Below are 24397 nucleotides of genomic sequence, written 5' to 3'. Positions count from 1 at the left end.
CATTTGTAAATATTAAACTTCAGTTGCGATTTCTCAGCCTACCTGCCTAACTTTTCTAGATCCTGTTGCAGTAACATACTGTCATTACTGTTACCCTGCCAACCTTTGTATACATCTACAAACTTGGACATTATTCTACTTCTATTAGAAATTACAGTTCTTCTAATAGATGAATATGATATCCCTTTAACCCATAACTAATCATGGCAAATATCCAATAAAACAGTGTGGCCAGTAAAAGGATGGAGAAGTGGACCAATTATGTAACAATCTAACGTTGCTATACAAATAGAATTAAAAATAAAAAAAACTTTTTTTCAGAAATATAAAATAAAATTTGGGGTATATCAGATAAGGTGTTATGGGTTACTGTCTATTTTAATGAAGCATCTTTTCACTCTCTCTATATTTGTTCTCCTTCATATATTTATAAACATTCACAATAAATGTTCTTGCCTGGCTGTTTAGTGATTTTCCATGCATAAATGAGCAGCATTGCCAGTTGATGCCATTACAGTAAAATTACAGATATTATTTGTAATTCTGACTACTGCAATCAACAAGTACATTCATTATGCATGAATCATTTTTCTTCATCTTTTGTGCTGGCTACTGCAGTTATTTGTTACAATATAATGTATTGTATAAATTAACCATACATTTGACCTGCGGGTAACTCCTTAACTTAAATTATACGTTCTTAAAATTATACACCAAGAGGTCAAGTTAATCACCATCTACTATGGAATTGCTATTAGCAATTATATAAAATTATATAAAATGAATCTCTTGATTATCCAGTCAGGTAGTTTATGCAACAAATAAATTTTGTAGAATTATTATTTTCAAAAACACCCTATTTTATATAGTTGCATACCTCCAGAATTTGGTACACCTAGATATCCTCCTGATGTTACAGAACCAGGATTAACAGTACCATAACTTCCAACATCACTTCCATTAGATCCTTTATTATTTGGGTCTCCTAAATTTTGTTTAGATAACGAGCGGGCCATAGGATTGGCAGGTACTCCATGTGGAGCTAAATGAGCTGTTTCTTCTAAAACAGTTTCTGGTTCTTGCTCATCCTGGAATGATGAAAATCCCTTATCCCTGCGATAATAGTTGATGAAGATAAACAGAATAAGGACTATCAAGCATGCAAAGCCATATCCTCGAAAAGTAACTTGAGTTCCTGCAGATAAATTTAAAGGTAAGATAGCACACATTTTACATTTTATATATATACTTAAAATTTTAGCATTAAAAACTTTTAAGAAATTTCAGTATTCATTTTTTTATCACAACAGTATTAAATTTAATACATTAATTACAATTACAATTACAATTTAAAGAAAGAGAGTGTGATCAGTACCAGTTGTCTATAGCTACCATTAACTACATTACATAATGTATATATTTATCAATAATTTTCAGATAATTTGCTAGTGATTTTGATTAGGAAACATTTTATCAAAGGAGTTTTTACTCTTTAGGAAACACCAGAAACAATCCTACCAGGTGTTCCTCAAGGTTCAGTTCTCCCAATCTTTTTCCCTTGTATATTTATGATTTTAAACTTCTTGAATATTCCCAACAAGCTACTTAAATGCTGATCTCTAGATTATTCTCCAGTGTGGCAAAGATAACTTAGTTAATTTCAGTCCCTCTAAAATTCAGTCTCACCTTATATTTTGCTTAAAAGGAGTCTGCTACTTATCTTTTCTTTGATGACACTAAGATTTCTAAACAAAATTACATATCTATTAGGGATTACCATGACTTCTTATCTCTCTCTCTCTTGGTTTAATACATCACAAATATTGCTTCCTCTGCATCCAACAAACTGAGTTTTCTCTTTTGCTCTCAGCATTACTCTTATTCTGAACAACTACACACTCTGTACAAATCTCAAGTCTACCCTATCATGGAATATTGTTCCCACATCTAGAATAGTGCTCTCAAAACCACTCTCATATTTCAAGACTCCGTTCAAAAGAGGGCAGCCTGGATAATTAATGACCCATCTCTTGCAAAGTCTCTCCACTCTTTGTCTCATAGATGCTTTATTTCTGCTGCATGCATTTTCTATAGATACTTCCATCAGCACTCTTCTTGAGTTGGCTTCCCCTCTCTCTCTCTCTCTCTCTCTCTCTCTCTCTCTCTCTCTCTCTTCCAAACCAATCTGAACACACACAACATCCATTTACTGCCCAACATCAAAATCACGGAACCAACTTTTCTTCTTTCTCATTTATCTCTTCAACTTCAGCTTTCTGGAACAACCTTACTTTTTACTTTACGTGTATTTCCTGAAACAGTCTACAGAAATTCATCTAATGTCAACAAGTATCTTTTTCTGTGTTCTCAACCTTCAACTCATGTATAGTACTACGTATTGTAGGTTCTAATACCTTTCATGTTTGCAGTTTTCATAAAAAAAAAAAAAAGAAGAAGAAGCAGTGTTCGTGCTTATGCTAAATTTGATTAAAAGTCAGTGTGATCCTCAAAAGAAATATGTAATCTTGTCTAACAAACAGTGTGTCACTGAAGATGAACATAGAAGCAGTAGACGATTTTTTCAAAAAATAGGACCCAGTTTTAGAAGGAATGTAATTAACTAACATTTGTTCACCCAAATGGAGAATTACTTTGAGATTGACATTTAAGGAATTGGCAGTGGATATTTGAGATGTTGAAACTGTTTGTGAAGGGCAAGGTTTCTCAGACTGGAAGATGGAATGCAGAATGCTGTTATCAGCAAAACTATGGGCAGGATTTCCAGTCAGTGGAAGAAGATCATAAATATATGAGAGAAAGCAGTGAGAGAAGGAAATGAACCATGGCAAACACAGTAGAGAATTTAGAAGACAGAGAGCCATCTATCTTGACCTATAGTGAATTGTCACAGAGAAAACTGGATACCCAACTACAAAAAACAGTCAACAGTCCATAAAACTGGAACTTGTTTAGAAGACCTTTATGTAAAACATGATCAAAAGCCTCTGATATGTCATTAGGAACTGCTTGAATTTCATCAGTCTTTTATATCAAATCTGTAAAAAGATAAGTAACATAAAGGAGCATATCACCAATGAATTGACAGAGATGGAATACATACTGGCAAACATTGATTGAATGGAAGGTTTTGAGATAGTTTTTAAGAGGTGACAGTGGTTGAAGGAGTTCTTTATTACTTTGGAAAGGGTGAAGAACAATCGGGCAATAATTAGATGGGAGGGATTTGTGACCCTTTTTATAAACCGACTGGATATGAGCAAATTTCCAAGAAGAAGGAAAAGCACTAGTGGAACAAAAATTTAAAAAGGCAACAAAGAACAGGAGCACACAAGTTTGGAGAACAGAAATCCCATCAGGAACTGAAACTTTCTTGGAATCAAGATCGTTCATCCAGTTCCCTTTGGTTAGACGTCCATGGCATTTAGTGGAGTGTACTGGTATGATAAGAGGTGGGTTACTGAAACAGTTGATAGAAGTTAGAAGAAAAGTAGTTAACTTTACCTTTTACTGAGTATGCAATGGAATCATTGGGTTATAACAGTGGTAGAAGTATAGATGGACTGTTGTGGCTAATAGCTTGTAGTACCACACAGTTGGTAAGTTTCTCTTCGGTTACTGCTACCCATATGCAAAGTACTGCATATGAGTAGCAGTAACCCAAGAAAAACATACCTACTGTGTGGTACTACACTCAGGGAGGTGGAGAATGAAAAAGACTTGAGGATAAATCTGCACTCAGATATGAAGTTCTCTGAGCAGTGCAGATGGGCTGCAAGAGCAGGTCATGGAGTTTTTTTCAATGATATATAGGAATTTTGCTAGCAGAGACAAGGAGATGATTATCCCTTTGTATAAGGCAATGTCAGGCCACACCTTGAGTACTGCATACAGGTACAGGTCTGGAGGCCACATTTAAGGAAGGATGTAGAGTTGCTAGAACGAGTACAGAGAAGGGAAACAAGATTGGTGAGAGGAACAAAGGGGTGCTCTTAACAAGAGAACTTAAAGTTCTGCAAGTTGCAGTATCTGGAGACTGGGCACCTGCGAGGTGATCTGATTGAGATGTATAAGGCATTGAATGGGTTGAGCAGGCTGACTGCTGATGGGATTCTTCTGCTTGCTCAAATTACTCACCTGAGAGGGCATAAATTCAAGTTGAGAAAAGACAGTTGCAGAATAGATGTGCAGTAGTTTGCCTTTAGCCAGCGGGTAGTTGATTGCTGGAACAGACTTCCATCTGTTGTTGTGGAAGTTGATAACTTAAATAAATTTAAGGCTGAACTAGACAAACATTTGGAGTGACTGGGTGGGTGAAATTGGAAGGTTATTTTTTATTTTTTTTTTGATGCTGTATAAGTTTGCTTTCCTGCATCATATACCTCAACTAATGCTAATGCTAAGATACCAGAAGATGACTAACTTTGGACAAGGGCAAAGATAAAGAAAGAGACTACAAAATCCACGACAAACTCCTTTCACGCTACTAGCATCTTCCTGCTATGCACTCAGTAAAGGACAACATCTGTAATCGGTCAATTTTCTATCAACAAGGTTTCCCATTATGCACTTGGTCAAGTGTTCTGATACTGTGACAGCAAAATATAAACAATGGCAAATGAAGAATGCCAATGCTCACTCAGCAGTGTAAAGTTAACTCAATCATATGAAATGAAATTAAACTAGTCACTTTACAAATTTACCCTACCTCACGTTATTAAACTTGTAAACAGCTCGAGTTGGCAATGATAGAGTAATGAGTCTACATTTTACCAGAGATGGTGGCAGGCGCAGGATAGATGTATGGAAGGTTGCAGCCAGCGAGTGGCTGATTGTTGGAATAGGCTTCCATCCATTGTTGTGGAAGTGGATGGTTTGAATAATTTCAAGGAAGAAGTAGAAATTCTCAGAGGATAGGAATGGGTGAAGTGCATATGTGCAGTTTTTTTTTTTTTTTTTTTGGCTGACGCTCTATATGCTTACTTTCTTGCATCATTTACCACTACTACTACTACTTTTTATATATATATATAAACCCCAAACACAAGAAGTATTAGAACCTACAGTACTAGTACTAAGCATGGGTTGAAAGTTGAAAAGATGAAAGAAGATACTTGATGACATTAGACTAGAACATCTGTAGATTGTAATTTTCAGGAAATACGTATGAAAAGGTTTTTCCAGAAAACAGAAGTTGAATGAATAAATGAGGAAGAAGAAAAGTTGGTTCTGTAAATTTAAAGTTGAACAGTAAAAGTATGCTGACTGGTTGCAGCATGTGTTCAGAATGCTTTGGAGGGGAGCGTGGGAATATAGAAGCCAGTTCGGAAGAAAGTGCCCATGGAAATATCTATAGAAAAGCCATGCACTAGAAATAGAATGTCTATGAGACAGAGAGTGGAGAGACTCTGTTAGAACTTAGTCATTAATTAACCTAACTGCCCTCTTTTGAATGGAATCTAGAAGCTTAAGAGAGGTTTTGGGGGCACAAACCCAGATGTAGGAACAATATTCATAAATCTGCCCATGGTAGGGCAGATTTGCAATATGTACAGAGTTAACAGTTGTCTAGAAGAAAAGTAAAGCTGAGAGCAAAAGAGAAAACCCAGTTTTTTAGCTGCAGAGGAAGCAATATTTGTAATTTGCTTATGCCAAGAGAAATTAGAAGCAAAAGTAATCCCTAATAGAGATATATGATCTTGCCTAGAAATCAGAGAGAGTGTTCGAAGATAAGCACTGGTGCAGAAGAATGCTTTTAGCATTAGCAGAGGCATAGCTTATATAGCATCAGCCAAAAAAAAAAAAAAAAAAAAAAAACCTTCTCATTTCAACCATTCATTCAGTCCAAATTCTTGTCTAGTTCTCCTTTGAACTTATTTAAGTTATTAGCCTCCACTATGACAGATGGAAGCTAGTTCCAACTATCAACTACCTGCTGGCTAAAGACAAACTTCTGCACATCAATTCCACAATTGTCCTGTCTCAGTTTGAGTTTATGTCCCCTTAGATGAGTAATATGAGCAAGAGGAAGATTCCCATCAGCATTAAACTTGCTCAAACCATCAAGGCCTTATACACCTCAATGAGATCACCTCACAGGTGCCTAGTCTCCAGACACTGCAATTTGCAGAACTTAAGCCTTTCTTGGTAACAGCAACCCTTTGTTCCATTCATCAATCACATTGCCCTTCTCTGTACTCATTCCAACAACTCTACGTCCTTCCCAAAATGAGGCCTCCAGACCTGTATGCAGTACTCAAGGTATGGCTAGACCACTGCCTTATACAAGGGCACACTCACCTTCTTATCCCTGCTAGCAAAATTCCTGTATATCATTGACGATACACCATGAGCTACTCTTGCAGTCTGTCTGTACTGCTCAGAAAATTTCATATCTGACTGCACAATTACCCCACGTATCTTTCATTCTCTACTTCCTTGAGTGTAACACCACACAGTTAGTATATTTCTCTGGGGTTACAGATACCCATATGCAGTACTTTACATTTATCAATGTTAAACTTCTGTTGCCACTTCTCAGCCGATATGCTCAAATTTTCTAGACCCTGTTGCAGTAGTGTACTGCCAGTACTGTCATTAACAACCCTGCCTACCTTCATATTGTCTGAAAACTTAGACATTAAGCCTGATATACCTTCATCAATATCATTGATAAATATACAAAACAAAAATAGGCCCAACACCGAACCCTGGAGGAATCCACTAAGAACATTAGCCCACGAAGAGCAGTTTCCATTGTCACCACTCTCTGTCTGTCTTCTCCCACCCAACCATCTCTTTATCCCTAGCAGCAGCCTTAATTCCATACTGTTCCAATTTGTACAGTACACTTTCATGTGCAACAGTATCAAAAGCTTTCCAGAAATCCAAGTATAAGCTATCAAAACTATTTTTTTGCATCCAGTTCCTTTGTGACCATATCATATTCAATCAAATCTTTCAGACAAGACTTCCCCTTAACAAACCCATACTGTGTCTGAACTATTATTGAAGTCTTGTCTAGATGATCCTGCAGTGCTTCTTTAACCATTGAAACCATTATGTTCCCTGGAACAGAAGTTAAACTATCAGGTCTGTAATTACTCGTGTCAGCCTTTGTGAATTGGGGACACATTTGCACATCTCCAGTCCATGGGGACCTCCCCAGAGTCCAAGGAAGCTTTCATAATTATCGCTAAGGGTTTTCTTACTTCTTTGGTTCCTTCTTTAATATAACTGGACAGATCCCATCCCTAGGGGCCTTTCTTATGTACAACTTCAACAATTTTTCCTCAACTTTGCTCTCAGTTATTACAAAATCATTTAGCTCCTGACAAAGTTTGATAAGCTTCTGGCCTCCGCTTCCCTACAGACTTCCTCATGTGTGAATGTAGATACAAAATACTCATTCAGTTTGTCAGCTACCTCAGCAGGATCATCAACAATCGAACCATAGATATCACGTGGATCAATCTGATTCATACCCTTTCTTCTAGAGTTTACATAAGTAAAAAAGTCTCTGCTTTTTTTTTTCTTGATGTGCCCAATAATCTCATAAGTCAAGTCAGTCAACAAAAGCTGGGCATTTACTTTTTTTAAACTTCTTCCATTCTGAAAAAACAGACAAATCTCTATATGTTTTAAGAAAGTTTTAAAAAACTGCAAGATCCCTTCCTTCCTTGACAATGCTATGCCAATGATCTTCAGATAGAATTAATTTAAGGGAATTATTGTCAAGTTTTATAACCAGTTAAACCCACCTCAAAATCAGAAGATCAAGTGGTTTAAATAGCTAAAGAATAATTTCCAAAATTGTCAGACATATGAGGTATAGAGTCCAGCAAGAAAGGAGCAGATGAGAAATAAAAAAAAATGACTTCTCTGAATTAATGAAAACACTGTATGCCAATTTTAACAAGTAAAATAGAAGGAAGTGTACAAATATGGAACATAGCAGTGCTAAAATAACTGAAAAATTTTAGCCTGGAAAAATTTCTAAAGGCTTTTCAATCTGAGTATACCCCCCCCCCCACACACACAAGGTATTCCGAGTTTGTTCAGCATGCACAACATGAAGATTAGCCAGTAGATGCACTACAGGCATAATTAATATACAGTCCCTATGACCACATGGGTTTTATCCATGCGGTCAGTGTGGGGACTGACCAATATTCCCCTGTATAGGTTATTTGTTATTTGTTATTTGGTTTTTAGGAGCATTAGCGACTGAGGCCATATTGCTCCGGGAATATACGGTGGTCATTCCCTGACCTTTCCGCATCCTCCGTATTTGGTGGTTACGGGCTCGAACCCCGGTCTAATCAAGAAGCGTGTGCACGCACTGCTGCTCCTACCCACCTGGCTACGGAGGCGCCCCCCTGTATAGGAGAAAGCTGGTGTTCACAAAGAAGAAAAGCAATAACAAAATTATAATAATTAATAAATATTAAAACTACTTGTTTTGATAAGATTATAGCCTATTTCAATTATTAAGTTTAAACTTGTGGTTTAGGAATTTGTTTTAATAAGTTCTTGGTTATTAACAACCATGGCATTTACTCACAGTGGTTGATTCCTAAGGGCTGCAACTTAAAAAATTAGCAAATTTTTAAATTTGCTAATTTAAAACTCAGAAATTATATTTAAAATGAACTAGCATATCTCTGCATAAGCACAGAAGCGGTTATATTGTAGATGGCCACAAAATACTCACCAAAGTAGTTTACAAAGATACCACCAATCACAGCACCACATCCACGACCCAGCCCATGATGGAGACCCTGAAGAACTCCTTGGGCAGATGAACGGAGATTGGCTGGGGTTGCTTGAGTAATATATGAGCAGCAAGCTGCCCATACAGCTGCATGGGTGATTCCTAAACAGGATTAAAAGAAGACGGATTATAAAGGAGTTAAAGGAGCACTGAACTCTTCAACGTTTTTTAGCAGTCACACAAAATACTTCCATAAAATAATATTAGTAATTTATTTTATCTGTTTTAATAAAAACACCACAAATAATAATGAACATGCACTTTTCCTGCATTTATACTTAAAACAGATCAAACTTGACCAGTTAATGGTAGTAAACAATCATTTCTTAATGGATATTGCAGAATGGTTATAAGAAAAGTTTCACTTCAGCTGCTTGTAGGTGGCATACCATGAATTGCGCATAGATTAAATTTGGAACAGACAGTGTTTAGACCATGTGCAAATGAAATGGACACAAAATATAAATTTGTTCCAAAAGTGACACCAACATGTGGTTGGCTTTGCATGTTGCCAAACAGTTGATACACAGATTAATTTATTTGATTAAGTTACAGTACAGTATAAGGAAACTACAGGTGCTGCACATAAAACTGCCTGGTGTGATAGCCATCTGTATTATAAATGTGCTGGAAGCATTGTAAAACATATTCACCTGTTATTCCAAATGTGTCATGGGAAATGTTGGCACCATACCTTATGTTGCTTTCCTTCATTTCAGCTGGGGACTGAGTATTGCCTTGACAAACTTCATAACCAGAAGTTGCAAGGAGAGCAAAAGATTGGCAAAAGCTGGACAAATTACGTGCTCAGTATCAAACTTATTTCACAGCAACTGTTTTTGCTGTGAAGAAGTATGTGGTGTAGCTTCATTCTGCATGAAAAACGTTGTGCCCAAATATCTCTCTCTCTCAAAAGTAAGGAGCTATACAGTGTCAGAGAAGATCCTAGTAATACTTACCAACAATGGCATATGTTTTGAGACCATTTACTTGACCTTCCTTGATGGGCATATTAAGTCCATAAACTATAAATTTATAGCAATACAAACGTGATTTAATAAAATAATTCTATCACATAGTACCTAAAACAACTTAAAATAGCATAGTTCGTACTGATGCTAAATAATCTGAGATTAATGTAGCATTTTTTAAATCTTTTATCTTCATGTGTTATTTTGAAATTAAATTTACACTAAAACCATGCCACAGATTAAAGCAAAAAGCTCGATGGTGAGAATGCTTTGGCTTGAAGGAAAACTGCTGAGGGAGGTTGTGTGAATCAGGATTATGTTATATGCACTACCTACTTAGTAATAGTACTAGTAATAGAGGCATATGATGCAAGAAAGCAAATGTATGAGCTTACGTAACATCAGCCAAAAAAAAAAAAAAAAAAAATTCACACAACCATTCCCTCTAAATGTTTGTCCAGTTCCTCCTTGAATTTATTTAAGCTATCAACTTCCACAACAACAGATGGAAGTTTGTTCCAGCAATTAACCACCCGCTGGCTAAAGGCAAATTTCTGCACATCTATTCTACAACTGTCTTTCCTCAATTTGAATTTATGCCCCCTTAGGTTTGTAATCTGAGCAAGTGGAAGAATTCGGCGTGCTCAACCCATTCAAGGCTTTATACACCTCAATCAGATCACCTCGCAGGTGCCTAGTCTCCAGCTGCTGTAATTTTCAAAACTTAAGCCTCTCGTGGAAAGAGGATCCCTTCATTTCCCCTCATCAAATCTTCATTCCCCTCTCCTGTTGCCCTTCTCTGTACATGCTCAAGCAAATCTATATCCTTCCTAAAATGAGGCCTCCAGACCTGTATTCAGTACTCAAGGCATGGCCTCACCATTGCCTTATACAAAGGGATAACACCTCCTTTCCCTGCTAGCAAAATTCCTGTATATCATTGACAAAACTCCATGACTTGCTCTTGTAGCCTGTCTGCATTGCTCAGAAGACTTCATATCTGACTGCACAATTACTCTCAGGTCTCTTTCATTTTCTACCACCCTAAGTGTAGTACGTTCCTCTGGAGTTACTTCTACACATATGCAGTACTTTGCATTTGTCAATGTTAAACTTCAGTTGCCACTTCTTAGCCCATCTGCCCAAATTTTCTAGATCCTGTTGCAGTAGCACACTGCCATTAACAACCATAACCTAATATATAGCCAAAGAAGATACTACCGTGTGTGTGTGTGTGTGTGTGTGTGTGTGTGTTTTAAGGAGAAAGTGCAAATTCAAAATTCTGATGGGTTTATATCAGGACTTGAAGAAGAGGGTTAATGCCTTCAAAGGAACTGATATGAGATACCCATAAAGCACTTTTGCCCAACTCAGTGCTAGAACCCATACTCAAGCATCAGACAACAACAGCAAGAGATCTCTGGTCCCAGAGGAAACAACTATAATCACTGACTATTGCTGGGAAACAGCAAGGGTATGTCTATGGGGGAGAAGGAGGCTAAAATTAATGATATTGTAAAGCAGTTATCATCTTTTGCTTCATTGTTAATGAAGGACACAAACTTTTAAGGACACAAAACAAGATACTGTTCTATACATTAGTACTATTGGTGTTAAGAATAGGCGATTTGAGAATTTACTTAACAGGTGTATGGCAATTTTGAGAAAAACTTGTGAGTTTGGATTAAATTTGAAAAGTGTCTTCGCTTCAGCCCAGACACAACAGGAGGGAGTACATGATGAGTGCCTTGTCAGTCAGTTCAGCCTGCAAGGCTGTGCAAGGCTCATGGGGAAAATTTTTCTCAGTGTGGTCTGTGCTTGTTGATAGGAGAGACTGTTTTTGCAATGATGGGATACGTGTAAATAGAAGGGATGCAAGAATATTTGCTGATGCTATCAAGGCAGTGTTAGGTAGATCAGAAACTGCTAGTTTGGCAGGATACACGGGTGAATAGATTAACAACAGTCCAACCACAACGAAAGGTGAAAGTGATTATTGTGCCAATTCTGTTGGAACATACAGCAGCCTTAAAGGCAAGTTGTCATAGATTACAAAGTCTGCTGGGGGGGTCCTCATGAGACAAAAAAATACATGAGCATGTTAGAAATACTAAGAGCAAAAATAGGTGCATGTATTATTCCTTGTAAACTAATGCAAGGAGTATATTAAATAGATTTCGTGAAATTGAATTATTGGTTAAGTCATCAAATGCAGCCATTCTAAGGATATTGGAAATGTAGTACAATTTAAACATAAGGAATGCAGAACTGATGCCTGCAGGTGCCAAACATATTTTGAGGCCAAGTGATATGATTCACAGAGTGCTTTTGATAAGTGATTGAAGTTATTTCTTTTTAAGTTCCTACATTTCTATCAACAGTCTTTCTTTAAAACAAGTTCTATACTTCAAAGCACAAGTTAGAACATAGAAAGGAAACACACCTTTCTTTATTTTCCTATATTTCTAGTTCTACTAATCAACTAACACTTCAACCGCTTGGCCTCCGAGTGGCACTGCTCCTGCCTCCCCATGGCAGGGCTGGTAACCTGGGGGAAAAGTTATCCTCCAGGACTAAAAGGAGTAATCATGGATTCAAAAGAGCCTTCAAGCTCCAGACCAGACACATCTACTGATAATAACTGTAATCAACTGAAAAGGCTCCGAAAGGAAGCATGGTGCAACGACCTCCCTCTCCACACAGCCTGTGGGCAAATTATCGCCATTTGTTATTCAGAGATATTTGGAATCCACTGCTGGAACACCAAAAATGGTTAAACGATTGCAATCCAGAGACCTCCTTATTGAAACAGCCAACTCCAAACATTTTGAGTGGCTGCTCAAAACAACGACATTCGGTGGGCTGCCAGTATCTATTACTCCACATAACACCTTAAATTCCTCGAAAGGCGTCATAACCGAATGGGACCTACTTACAGTTTCTGAAGAGCAAATCATTGAAGAACTGAGTAATCAAAAAGTAGTCAGCGCCAAACACATAATGACTAAAAAAGATGGAAACCTTGTCCCAACTAGATCCATCATTTTCACTTTCTGTACCCCAGATTTGCTATCCTCAGTAAAAGCTGGCTATTTACACTGCCAAATTCGGCCTTATATTCCTAATCCCATTTGTTGTTTTAAGTGCCAGAAATATGGACATTCCCAGCAGGTATGTAGAGGTGATGGCATTTGTCCTATTTGTGGTTCCAAGGAGCATACATAAGCGGACTGTTCAACCTCAACTCCCATTTGCCCCAACTGCAAAGGAAATCACCCAGCCTTTTCTAAATCTTGCAAAATGTGGAAAACAGGCAAGAAAATTGAAAAATATGAAATAGAACTTAAAATGACATATCCTGAGGCACGCAGACAAGTTATGTTGACCATGCCCAGTCATTCTTATGCATCTCACACTCGAAGCACCCATCCAACAGCAGCTCAAACAGATATATCAATACCCTCTAGCACATCTCTAGTTAACTGGGTTAAAACAACACTGTCAAACTCTGGAAAGGACACACCTCAAACTAAAACCAGTGAAGCGACCGACACTCCAATTAGCATTCCAGTTGGTTCTCCAACAGTCTTGCATGATAGTGAAAAATTGAAACCTAAAGACACCAAGAAAACCACAAACAGTATGGAAGTAGATGTATCCTCAGATTATGTGGAACCCATACTAGAACTTCATGCGAATAACACTACGCCCACCTTCTCAAAAAAAGAACAAAAAAATGCACCTCATACAAAAAACAGTCAGAAGAATCATCCTCATTTAAACTAAAATAAGGCACAACATCATACGATGGAATTGCAGAGGACTAGTCAGTCATTCTGATGACCTAAAGGATCTACTTGCTCAATTCAACCCCATAGGTGTATGCGTACAGGAAACTTTCTTGTCACCGCACATTTCACCAAAACTTCCAAATTATATCATCTACAGACAAGATAGGATCTCTGAGTCTCCTGCCTGTGGAGGAGTAGCCATTCTTATTAATTCTAACACACCGTCCAAGCACATCCAATTACAAACCACTCTAGAAACTGTGGCAGTTCGTATTGCAGTTGGTGTTTCAGTTACCCTTGTTTGCATTTATACTCCACCATCAATATCATTTCTACATTCAGAACTGGACAACCTCATTAAACAACTCCCAACACTAATTTGTCTTTTAGGTGATTTTAATGGCCACCATCCATTGTGGGGATCCACTACAGTGGATGTAAGGGGCAAACTGATTGAAGAATTTTTGAACAATAATAATCTAAATTTACTAAACTCTAGTTCTCTCACCTGTATCTGCCTACCTACAGGATCTACTTCTGAAATTGACTTATCAATCTGTTCACCATCCATTTTTTCTATCATGACATGGTCAGTGTTAACAGATCTCTTCAATAGCGATCATTTTCCTATTATTTGCCCATTACAAACAGGGGAGACTCCAAATCCTGAGGCACCTCCGTAGGTGGGCAGGAGCAGCAGTGCGTTGCACACACTTTTTGATTAGACCGGGATTCGAGCCCGTGACCACCAAATACGGAGGATGCAGAAAGGTCAGGGAATGACCACCGTATATCCCCAGAGCAATATGGCCTTAGTTGCTAATGCTCCTAAAAACCAAATAACAACAACAACAACAACCAAATCCTGATCAACGATCCACTTGGAAGTTTAAAAAGGCTAATTGGAATGGCTATTCCACCCAAATATTTCTGGACAGGCTTTATGTTGAAAAACAGTTGATTGATGATGTAACCACTTACATCACTAATCAGATTCTAATTTCATGCTTCTATTTCAAAATCCAAACCATATCACATTCACCGATATCACTGGTGAAATACGGATTGCTTTCATGCCAAAAAGGAGAAAAACCGTGCTTGGAATAATTTCCACAAGTATATTACCACCAGTAACCTAATTACTTATAAAAGACTTAAAGCTAAAGAGAGACAACTTATAGGGAAAGGGAAACATGATTTGTGGATTGTTTTTAGCATTAGCATTAGTAGAGGCATTTGATGCAAGAAAGCAAGCTTATGCAGCATCAGCCAAAAAAAAAAAATAAAGTAAAATAAATAAATAAAAAATAACCACTTCCACTTCACCCCTCTGTTCGTTCGAAACACCTGTCCAGCTGAGCCTTAAACTTATTTAGGCTATCAACTTCCACGACAAGAGATGGAAGTCTGTACCACCTACCAACCACCCGCTGGCTAAAGGCAAATTTCCGCACATCTATCCTACATCTGTCTTTCCTCAATTTGAACTTATGCCCTCTCAGGTGATTATTCTGAACAAGAGGAAGAATCCCATCAGCATTGAGCATGCTCAAACCATTCAAGGCTTTGTACACCTCTATCAGATCACCTCGCTGGTGCCTAGTCTCCAGACACTGTAATTCGCAAAACTTAAGCCTTTCTTCGTAAGAGCACCCCTTTGTTCCATTCACTAATCTTGTTGCTCTTCTCTGTACTCGTTCCAGCAGCTCTACATCCTTCTTGAAATGAGGCCTCCAGACCTGCATACAGTACTCTAGGTGTGGCCTGACCATTGCCTTATACAAGGGAATAATCACCTCCTTATCCCTGCTAGAAAAATTCCTATATATCATTGACAATACACCATGAGCTACTCTTGCAGCCCGTCTGCACTGCTCAGAGAACTTCATATCTGCCTGCACAACCACCCCCAGGTCCCTTTCATTCTCTACCACTGTCAGTTTAGTACCACAGAGTTGATACGTTGCTCTGGGGTTGCTGTTTCCCATATGTAGTACTTTACATTTGTCAATGTTAAACTTCATTTGCCACCTCTCAGCCCATCTGCTCAACCTTTCCAGATCCTGTTGCAGCAGCATAGTGTCAGTAGTGTCCTTGACAACCCTGCCAACCTTTGTATCGTCTGCAAACTTGGACATTAAGCTTGATATACCGTCATCAATATCATTTATAAATACAGAGAACAATAAAGGACCCAATACTGAACCCTGAGGGACTCCACTAATAACATTAGTCCACGATGAGCAGTGTCCATTGATTACCACTCTCTGTCTTCTCCCCCTCAACCACCCCTTTATCCATAGCAGAAATTTGCCTCCAATGCCACACTGCTCCAATTTGTGCAGCAGTCTTCCATGTGCAACAGTATCAAAAGCCTTTCTAAGATCCAAGTATATAATATCAAAGTTATTCCCTGCATCCAGTTCTTTTGTGACTGCATCATAGTATCCAATCAAATTGGTCAGGCAAGACTTCCCCTTAACAAAACCATGCTGTGTCCGAGCTATAACTGAAGTCTTGTCTAGATGATCCTGCAGTGCTTCTTTAACCAGTGCCTCCATTAATTTTTGCCTCTACCATCACAAAGGACACAGACACACATCATCCGGAGAAGAATACAGGCCCTAAATGGCAAATTTGTAAGGCTATCCTCTCCGATACTTCATTGGAAAGGGAAAGACATCTCTGCTCCTGAGGAAGTTGCTAATATTAGCAAAATCGTTTGCCACAATTTCTTCCTCTGCTTCTTATGCATGCTCCTTCCAGTTCATCAAAGCAGAACGATATAAAATCAACTTCTCCATGCACCACTCATTCCCATACAACCAACCTTTTACATTAACAGAACTCAAAGAATCATTAAATAGATCATCCAACAGTGCAGCAGGCCCAGATGCTATTCATTACATTATGATGAAGCATTTACCTGAGAAGGACTTGTATACCTTGTTGATTTTATACAATTGGATCTTCTCCAAAAATGCCTACTCTTCTTCCTAGTGCCATTCTTTCATTATTGCCGTACCAAAACCAGGCAAAGATCCTTCCCTAGTTCAAAGTTATAGACCTATATCTCTCATGAGCTGCTTGGGAAAAACTTTCGAAAGGATGGTACATTCGAGGCTCACTTGGATCCTGGAGTCACAGAATCTCCTGCCAGATCATCAGTATGGCTTTCGGAAAAACAGATCAACCCTAGACATGCTCATCAAGGCTGAATCTCATATCCACAATGCCTTTGTCAGGAAACAACATCTAGTCTTGGACAACTTAGATCTTGAAAAGGCATTTGACACTACCTGGCATCATGGTATCATTATGGATTTTACCATCTGGGACTTGGGGGCCATTTGCCTAAAATAATTCAAATTTTCCTGCAGTTGTGCTCTTTTCAGGTAGGATATAAAAACTTACTTTCTGCTTCTCATATTCAGGAAAGAGTCCCGCAGAGATAAATACTTAGTTCAACACTTTTTGCAATCTGAGTTAGCAGCATGACAAAAGACATCCCAAAAACTGTTGAAACCTATATGTATGCAGATGACCTTACCATTTCCTGTCAGTCTCAAAGTATCAATTCCATCGAACGGCGGCTCCAACTTGCCATAACTAAAATAGAATCCTGGACTATATGGAATGGTTACTGGCTATCAGAAAATAAATGCACTGCCACTCACTTTTGCAAGCGTCGGGCCCTCCATCCTGATTCTGAATTGCAAATAAACGATACTCCAATACCTCTTGTTACCACTGTTAGATTTCTTGGACTGATATTAGATAGCAAGCTTAATTTCCAAGCTCACATCACTCATTTACGAAATATTTGTCTAAAGCATTTGAACATACTTCGGTCGATCTCATCCATGTCTTGGGGAGCTGATCAGTATACTTTACTGCATCTTTACAGAACTTTAATCCGTTCATGCCTAGATAATGGTTGTCCAATTTATGACTCTGCCAGAAGCAGTACTTTACAATGGCTGAATGTCATCCAGCACAGTACTCTGAGGACTGCGCTTGGAGTTTTCAGGACTTCTCCGATCCAAAGTCTTTACATTGAAGTGCACGATCCCCCATTGCATCTTCATAGAAAAACACTACTGCTCTACTGTGCTGCTGCTACGATTCAGAGCCTTCCATCGCACCCCAGTTGGGAGTTTCTTTATAATATTAGGTGGGTTTCTTTTTATGAGAGTAGGCCAAATGAGAATCGACCTACCTCACTCAGGATTAGAGAGCTTGTCCAGAGTTTGGATAATGACTTAAATGATATTTTTCAGGACACAAGTGCACCTGTTCCTGCCTCTAATGATGTACATCTTCTTGAATGGGGAAAGAATGTCATACCTTCCTGCAATATCAGGCAGTTGCATTCCGCTCACTCTATTCTAAACTCACATGCCTGTAAAATCTACACTGACGGTTCAAAAAATGCTACTACAGGAGGTGCTGCAGCAGTTTTTCCTTCACTTTCAGTAACAGCCTTACTACCACTAGCCTGCAGCATCTTCACCACTGAATTATATGCCATAAAGTTAGCACTTAGTAAGATTATAGAGTTTTTCATCTCATCCGCTATAATTTACAATGACTCCCTCAGTGCTGTCTCTGCTATAAGAAAGAATTTCTCCTCCTCTCATCCTACATTGAAACACAGTCATTCTCAGCTACAGTCAATCAGTTTTTGCTGGATCCTGGCCATTTTGGCATTCCGGGAAATGAAAGTGTTGACTTTGCTGCTAAACATCCTCAACCTGCTCTCTCACAACATCATCAGGTTCCTTACACTGATTATAAGTATGTGATACGCATAGCATGCTACGATAAATGATCACAGATCTGGAAAAGTAACACCAACAATAAACTTTACGAGATAAAGCAAGAACCAAAGCCGTGGCTGTCTAGCTTCCGACGAAACAGATGAGAGGAAGTGGTATTGGCAAGACTCAGAATTGGACATACTCTTCATACACATCTCTTCCTATTATTGGGAGAAAATTCACTGCAGTGCTCATACTGTCAAAGACAACTTATGGTCCATCATTTTCTGGTTGACTGTCCCTTACATTCAACCATCCGATCAACCACCTTTCAGTCACTTTCCACGATGAATATCTCACATGATCTATCTCACTTTATAGGAAATGAAGCAAACATAGATGAACTTTTGACCTATTTAAAATGTATTGGCCTGTCCAGGAAGATATAATTTAACATCAATAACAATGTTGCCTCTACATAAACTATGAATAGACACAATTTGGCCACAGTAGCCCTTGTGTCGTTACACCAAATAGCAACAACAACAACAACAGCAGAATTGATATGTCATGCAGAATATAGTCAATAAAACATGTGCAGGAGGGATAAAATGTCAAAATGTGTTTATATTTCATGGTGGTCTCCGGGGTTTCCCGCATTAGCTGCTGTACCATCTGTATGAGACGTGCCAATGCCAGCAATGTGGTAAATATAGGTGCATAGGATGGTGTGTTAGTTCTGTTGAGTGTTGTTTGCTGGCTCCTGGTGTCTTTGCAGGCATAGGGCATAGAACGGGTTAGTTCACTGCCCCTGCCTCCCATCCTTTGCCACGTGGAGGTGCACCGGAGTCCACATTGCACTGACACTACACCTAGGAAGAGGTTCCTCCAGAGAGGAGTCTCCCCCCCGAGATCTCCCCAAGTGAAAGGAAGATTGTATGTCAGTGGGAAAAGTCGTGTTTCAGGGAGGGGGTTAAAGTTTTAGGCAGTAGAGAATGGAAGAGAGAGGCATCCCGTGAGAAAAGAAGACTTCTGACAATGGAATCCTTTGGTTCCAATCAGGATTCTCTGGCTTAGCATTATGCTTTGGTCTTTGTCATTGTTGGTGAGTGTCCATCTGTGTCCAGGTTCTGTTTACAGTAGTAAAGATTCTTCACCTGTGTTTGAAGAGGCCGTCCACAAATCAGCAAACAAGATGAATCTTTGAAGAGTTGGGATGAGATTTTTGATGTTTTATTGACACATACTTCAGTGATCAGCCAAAAAAAAAAAAAAAAAAGCTCCGATTTCACCCCTTCGTTCGTTCCAAATACCTGTCCAGCTCAGCCTTAAATTTATTTAGGCTATCAACTTCCACAACAAAAGATAGAAGTCTGTTCCACCAATAAACTACCCGCTGGCTAAAGGCAAACTTCTCCACATCTATCCTACAACTGTCTTTCCTCAATTTGAATTTATGCCTTCAATTTATGCCCTCTCAGGTGATTATTCTGAGGAAGAGGAAGAGTCACATTAGCATAGAGCATGCTCAAATCATTCAAGGCTTTGTACACCTAAATCAGATCACCTCACAGTTGCCTAGTCTCCAAACGCTGTAATCTGCAAAACTTTAGCCTTTCTTCGTAAGAGCAACCCTTTGTTCCATTCACTAATCTTGTTGCCCTTCTCTGTACTCATTCCAACAGCTCTACATCTTTCTTAAAATGAGGCCTCCAGACTTGTATACAGTAATCAAGGTGTGGCCTGACCATCACCTTATACAAGGGGATAATCACCTCCTTATCAATGCTAGAAAAATTCCTGTATATCACTGACAATGCACCATGAGCTACTCTTGCAGTCCATCTGCACTGCTCAAAAAACTTCGTATCTGCCTGCGCAATTACCCCCAAGTCCTTTTCATTCTTTACCACTGTCAGTGTAGTACCACAGAGTTGATACGTTACTCTGGAGTTACTGTTTCCCATATGTAGTACTTTACATTTGTCAATGTTCAAGTTCAGTTGCCACCTCTCAGCCCATCTGCTCAACTTTTCTAGATCCTGTTGCAGCAGTGTACTGTCATTAGTGTCATTAACAACCCTGCCAACCTTTGTATCGTGTGCAAACTTGGACATTAAGCCTGATATACCATCATCAGTATCATTTATAAATACAGAAAACAACAATGGACCCAACACTGAACCCTGAGGGACTCCACTAATAACATTAGTCCACGAAGAGCAGTGTCCATTGATTACCACTCTCTTCCTTCTCCCACTCACCCATCCCTTTATCCATAGCAGTAATTTGCCTCCAATGCCATACTGCTCCAATTTGTGCAGCAGTCTTCCATGTTCAACAGTATCAAAAGTCTTTCTAAGATTCAAATATACGGTATCAAAGTTATTCCCTGCATCCAGTTGCTTTGTGACCACATCATAGTATCCAATCAAATTGGTCAGAAAAGACTTCCTCTTAACAAACCTATGCTGTGTCTGAGCTATAACTGAAGTCTTGTCTAGATGATCTTGCAGTGCTTCTTTAACCAGTGACTCCATTAATTTCCCTGGAACAGAAGTTAAACTAACAGATCTATAATTACTTGTGTCGCTCTTTGATCCTCCTTTGTGAATTGGGGTCACATTTGCAATCTCCAGTTCATGGGCCCTTGAGTCCAAGGACATGCTCATGATTATGGCCAAGAGTTTGCTTACTTCCTTTGCTGCCTCCTTTAATATAACTGGATAGATCCCATCCACCCCAGGTGCCTTTCTTATATTTATCTTCAACAATTTCTCTTCCACTTTCCCCTCAGTTATTACAAAATCATCTAGCTCACTGCCAGAGTTTAGTTCACCTCTGGCATTTCCCTCCCTGAATAACTCCTCACATGTGAATGTAGATGCAAAATACTCATTTAGTTTGTTAGCCACCTGAGCAGGATCATCAACAGTTGAACTATCGATATCCAGTGGACCAATCTCATTCATCCCCTTCCTTCTAGAGTTTACATACGTAAAGAACTCTTTGCTGTTTTTCTTTGCATCCTTTGCCATAGATTTCTCATAATCTGCCTTGGCCTGCCTAACCTCCTTTGTGACTTGGTTACAGACCAGCTTATATCTATTGTAGGCTTCCATGTCACCAATTAATTTATATGTATCCCATGCATTTTCTTCTCTGCCACATGTCTCATTAGTTCATCTGACATCCATTTAGGCTTAACCCTTGAACAATATTTCTTAGTTGGTATGTAAAGCCCAGTAGCTACCAAGATTAATTCTTTGAATGCTTCTCATTTAGAATTTGCAGTTGGTCCCACTGTACAGAATTTAAACTGTCTCAGACCACTGTAGTCACCTTATGAAAGCAAAAACCCTTCCCTTTACCCTTGTGGTAGTCACCTCTTTGAATAAATCCCACTTCAGCACACTGTGATCGCTGCCACCTAGTGGTTCCTTTATCTGCAGATTCTTAATGCATGAAGAATCACTACTGATAATCAGATCAAGAGTATTACTCCCTCTATTTGCCTCCCAAACATGCTGATGTAGAAAACAATCATCCAATAAATCAACAAAAGCCTTTCTTGTATGTGATTGACCAACCCACCAATTTCAGTCAATATCCAGGAAATTAAAATCCCCCATTATAAGACTCTCTAATTTGCTGGCCCACTCTAGTTCCCTGTACAGTTTTTTGTTATACTCATCAGAGTCATTAGGCCTATAACACACTCCTACTCTCAATTTTGATATCCCAGTGCTTATGTCGCATGCCGCCTCCATAGCCAGGTGGGCAGGAGCAGCAGTGCGTAGCACATGCTTCTTGACTAGATCGGGGTTCAAGCCCATGACCCCCAAATATGGAGGATGCGGAAAGGTCAGGGAATGACCACCGCATATCCCCGGAGCAATATGGCCGTAGTTGCTAATGCTCCTAAAAACCATATAAGAGCAACAGCTTATGTCACACCAAAGTGACTCGACACTGCAATGTCGACTGGCTGCACTTCCTTGGATTTTATGTGTTTCTTAACTAATAGCATAACCTCTCCTCCCTTCCTATCCTGTCTATCCTTTCTGTACACATTGTACTCCCCAAATTCCAGTTCTGCATTCCTTATATCTGTGTGACACCACATCTCTGATATCCCAACAATATCTGCCTTTGATGTTTTGACTAACACCTCAAATTCATCAAATTTACTTGCCAAACTCCTAGCATTGGTGTACACGCAAGTATACATGCAACTGTTTCTATTCTTAGCTACCTTAACACAACCCATGTGTTTCCTTGTACCGCAATGACTCCCAGCAGTCTTTGAAATCCCCTGCATCTTGTTTTCCAGGCTGCTGCTCATTCCAATAGAAGCAGTGCAAGAATCACTTTCACCTCTGCCAGCAGCTACTGTTAATCTATTAGTCCATGTATCCCCTCCCAAGCTAGTAGTTTTCCAACCCACCTAAAACTGCCTCAACAGCATTAGCAAATATTCTTGCACCTTTTCTATTTAAGTGTATCCCATCCCTGTAGAAGCAGTCTCTCCTGTTAACAAGCACAGACTTTAGGTCCTGATAAATGTGGCCTTGGAAGATTGGTTGATTAACTGTCTTTTGTGGAGAGAGGTGAGTCTGTTAGTTCAAGAGAGTATAACTTTGAGTTTATGTTGCTATGTCCGGTCAGCAAAAACGAAATGTGAAGTCCGGATCTGAACCACGTAGCGTATTGTTTGTTGAGTACTTTAGCTTCTGGTAGGAATTCATATGTGGTTTTTCCTAGCACCGGGCCAGTGCACTCCCTTTTTGGATTATTCTCTTGCTGTCTTCTTTAGTTGACATGTTCAATTTTTATTGTTTAGTCTCCAATTCTTGCAGGGAGGCTCTTCCTTCTGCAGTATTGAAGATGATGGAAGGCTACCTCTTGTTGGATTGAGAGCTTGCTGCAGATGACCTGGAGTGCAACTGTGGACACTGTTCTGCAGGTTCTTGAGATTGCAAGCAGGAAAAATCTTTGGACTTGCAGTACATGTTTCTATACAAGGCTGTTGATGATTCCATGGCCCCATGCACCTGCAGCGTAGCAAGCAATGGGAATGAAGATGCATTCTTAATACAGTCTGAGGGTTGAAGGCTTGATGCCCAAGACTGCCCTATTGATTTTGATTTGTTTTCCCATAACCTGTTTAATCTTTTTTTTTACTATATACTTGGTGTGTGTGGGATGAAGCTCAACTTGCTGTCCAGCAAAATGCCAAGATATTTATATGTGCCAGAAAGGTGGGCCAAGGTATCTTTTGCAAAGTCCTCCAATTCCCTCCTTGAGCTGCCAAGAAGAAGGACAGCCAGATCGTCAGCATAGGCCACTTTAATGACATTTTCCTACTCCACCTTCAGCCACCCATCAACGACTGCATTCCAGCAGACACAGCCTAGAATGGATCCTTTGTGACTGGTCTGGTGACTGTGCAGGTCCCTGAGGCTACAGCAAGGGACCTTTCCTTGAAGTAGCTATTAATAAATTCATAAATCTGAGCTCAAACCTCAGCCTCCCTGAACATCTCCAGGACACTTTGGCACCAAAGGGTGTCAAAGACCCCTTTGAAGTCCATGAAGAGCCCGAGGATGTATTTGATATTGGCAGTTGAGGCCGTGTCCACTACCATCCTGATGGTGTCTAGGTGGATCTTCCCTTTGTAAAGTCAAACTGATATATTCTAATCCCTTGCCTGTGTACACTGTTTGGAATCTAGTAGTAATTCATTAAAAAGGCCTCCGGAGTCAGGAATTCGATAATTAATTTTTAATATCACTAACCACTGACTCAAAACTGTATATATAACTTTATTTACAATAAAACATACTATAAAATAAAATAAAATCTTCAAAACTGCATATGCTATAATTAAAGCAAAAACCAAAATAAAATAAAATAAAAGTGTATATTACGATAATATAAAATCACTGATTAAAAATTTTATATTTAAAGGTTGAAATCACTTAAAACCACTATACAATAGCTTTCAGCAGCAACAGCTGAGATGGTTATGGGTTATCCACAATATATATATATATATATACATGTACATACCTACATATATCC

At 39.0% G+C, this 24397-nt stretch overlaps 1 protein-coding gene across 1 annotated transcript in view; it reads right to left on the bottom strand.

Annotated features, from left to right (window-relative positions):
• Positions 1–24397, bottom strand: part of jef (major facilitator superfamily domain-containing protein 6 jef) — a 188217-nt gene that overhangs the window by 29541 nt on the left and 134279 nt on the right. The window contains exons 5-6 of the mRNA XM_090388670.1: positions 8732–8893; positions 878–1195 (exon numbers count right to left, since the gene is read on the bottom strand). Coding sequence (XP_090244796.1) covers positions 878–1195; positions 8732–8893 — 480 coding nt within the window. The remainder of the gene's footprint in view (positions 1–877; positions 1196–8731; positions 8894–24397) is intronic.

The sequence above is a fragment of the Mastigoproctus giganteus genome, chromosome 14 (assembly GCF_048544385.1).
Source record: "Mastigoproctus giganteus isolate SK-2022 chromosome 14, ASM4854438v1, whole genome shotgun sequence".
In the NCBI taxonomy this organism is placed as follows: domain Eukaryota; kingdom Metazoa; phylum Arthropoda; class Arachnida; order Uropygi; family Thelyphonidae; genus Mastigoproctus; species Mastigoproctus giganteus.
This window is presented reverse-complemented; position numbering and strand designations above follow the sequence as displayed.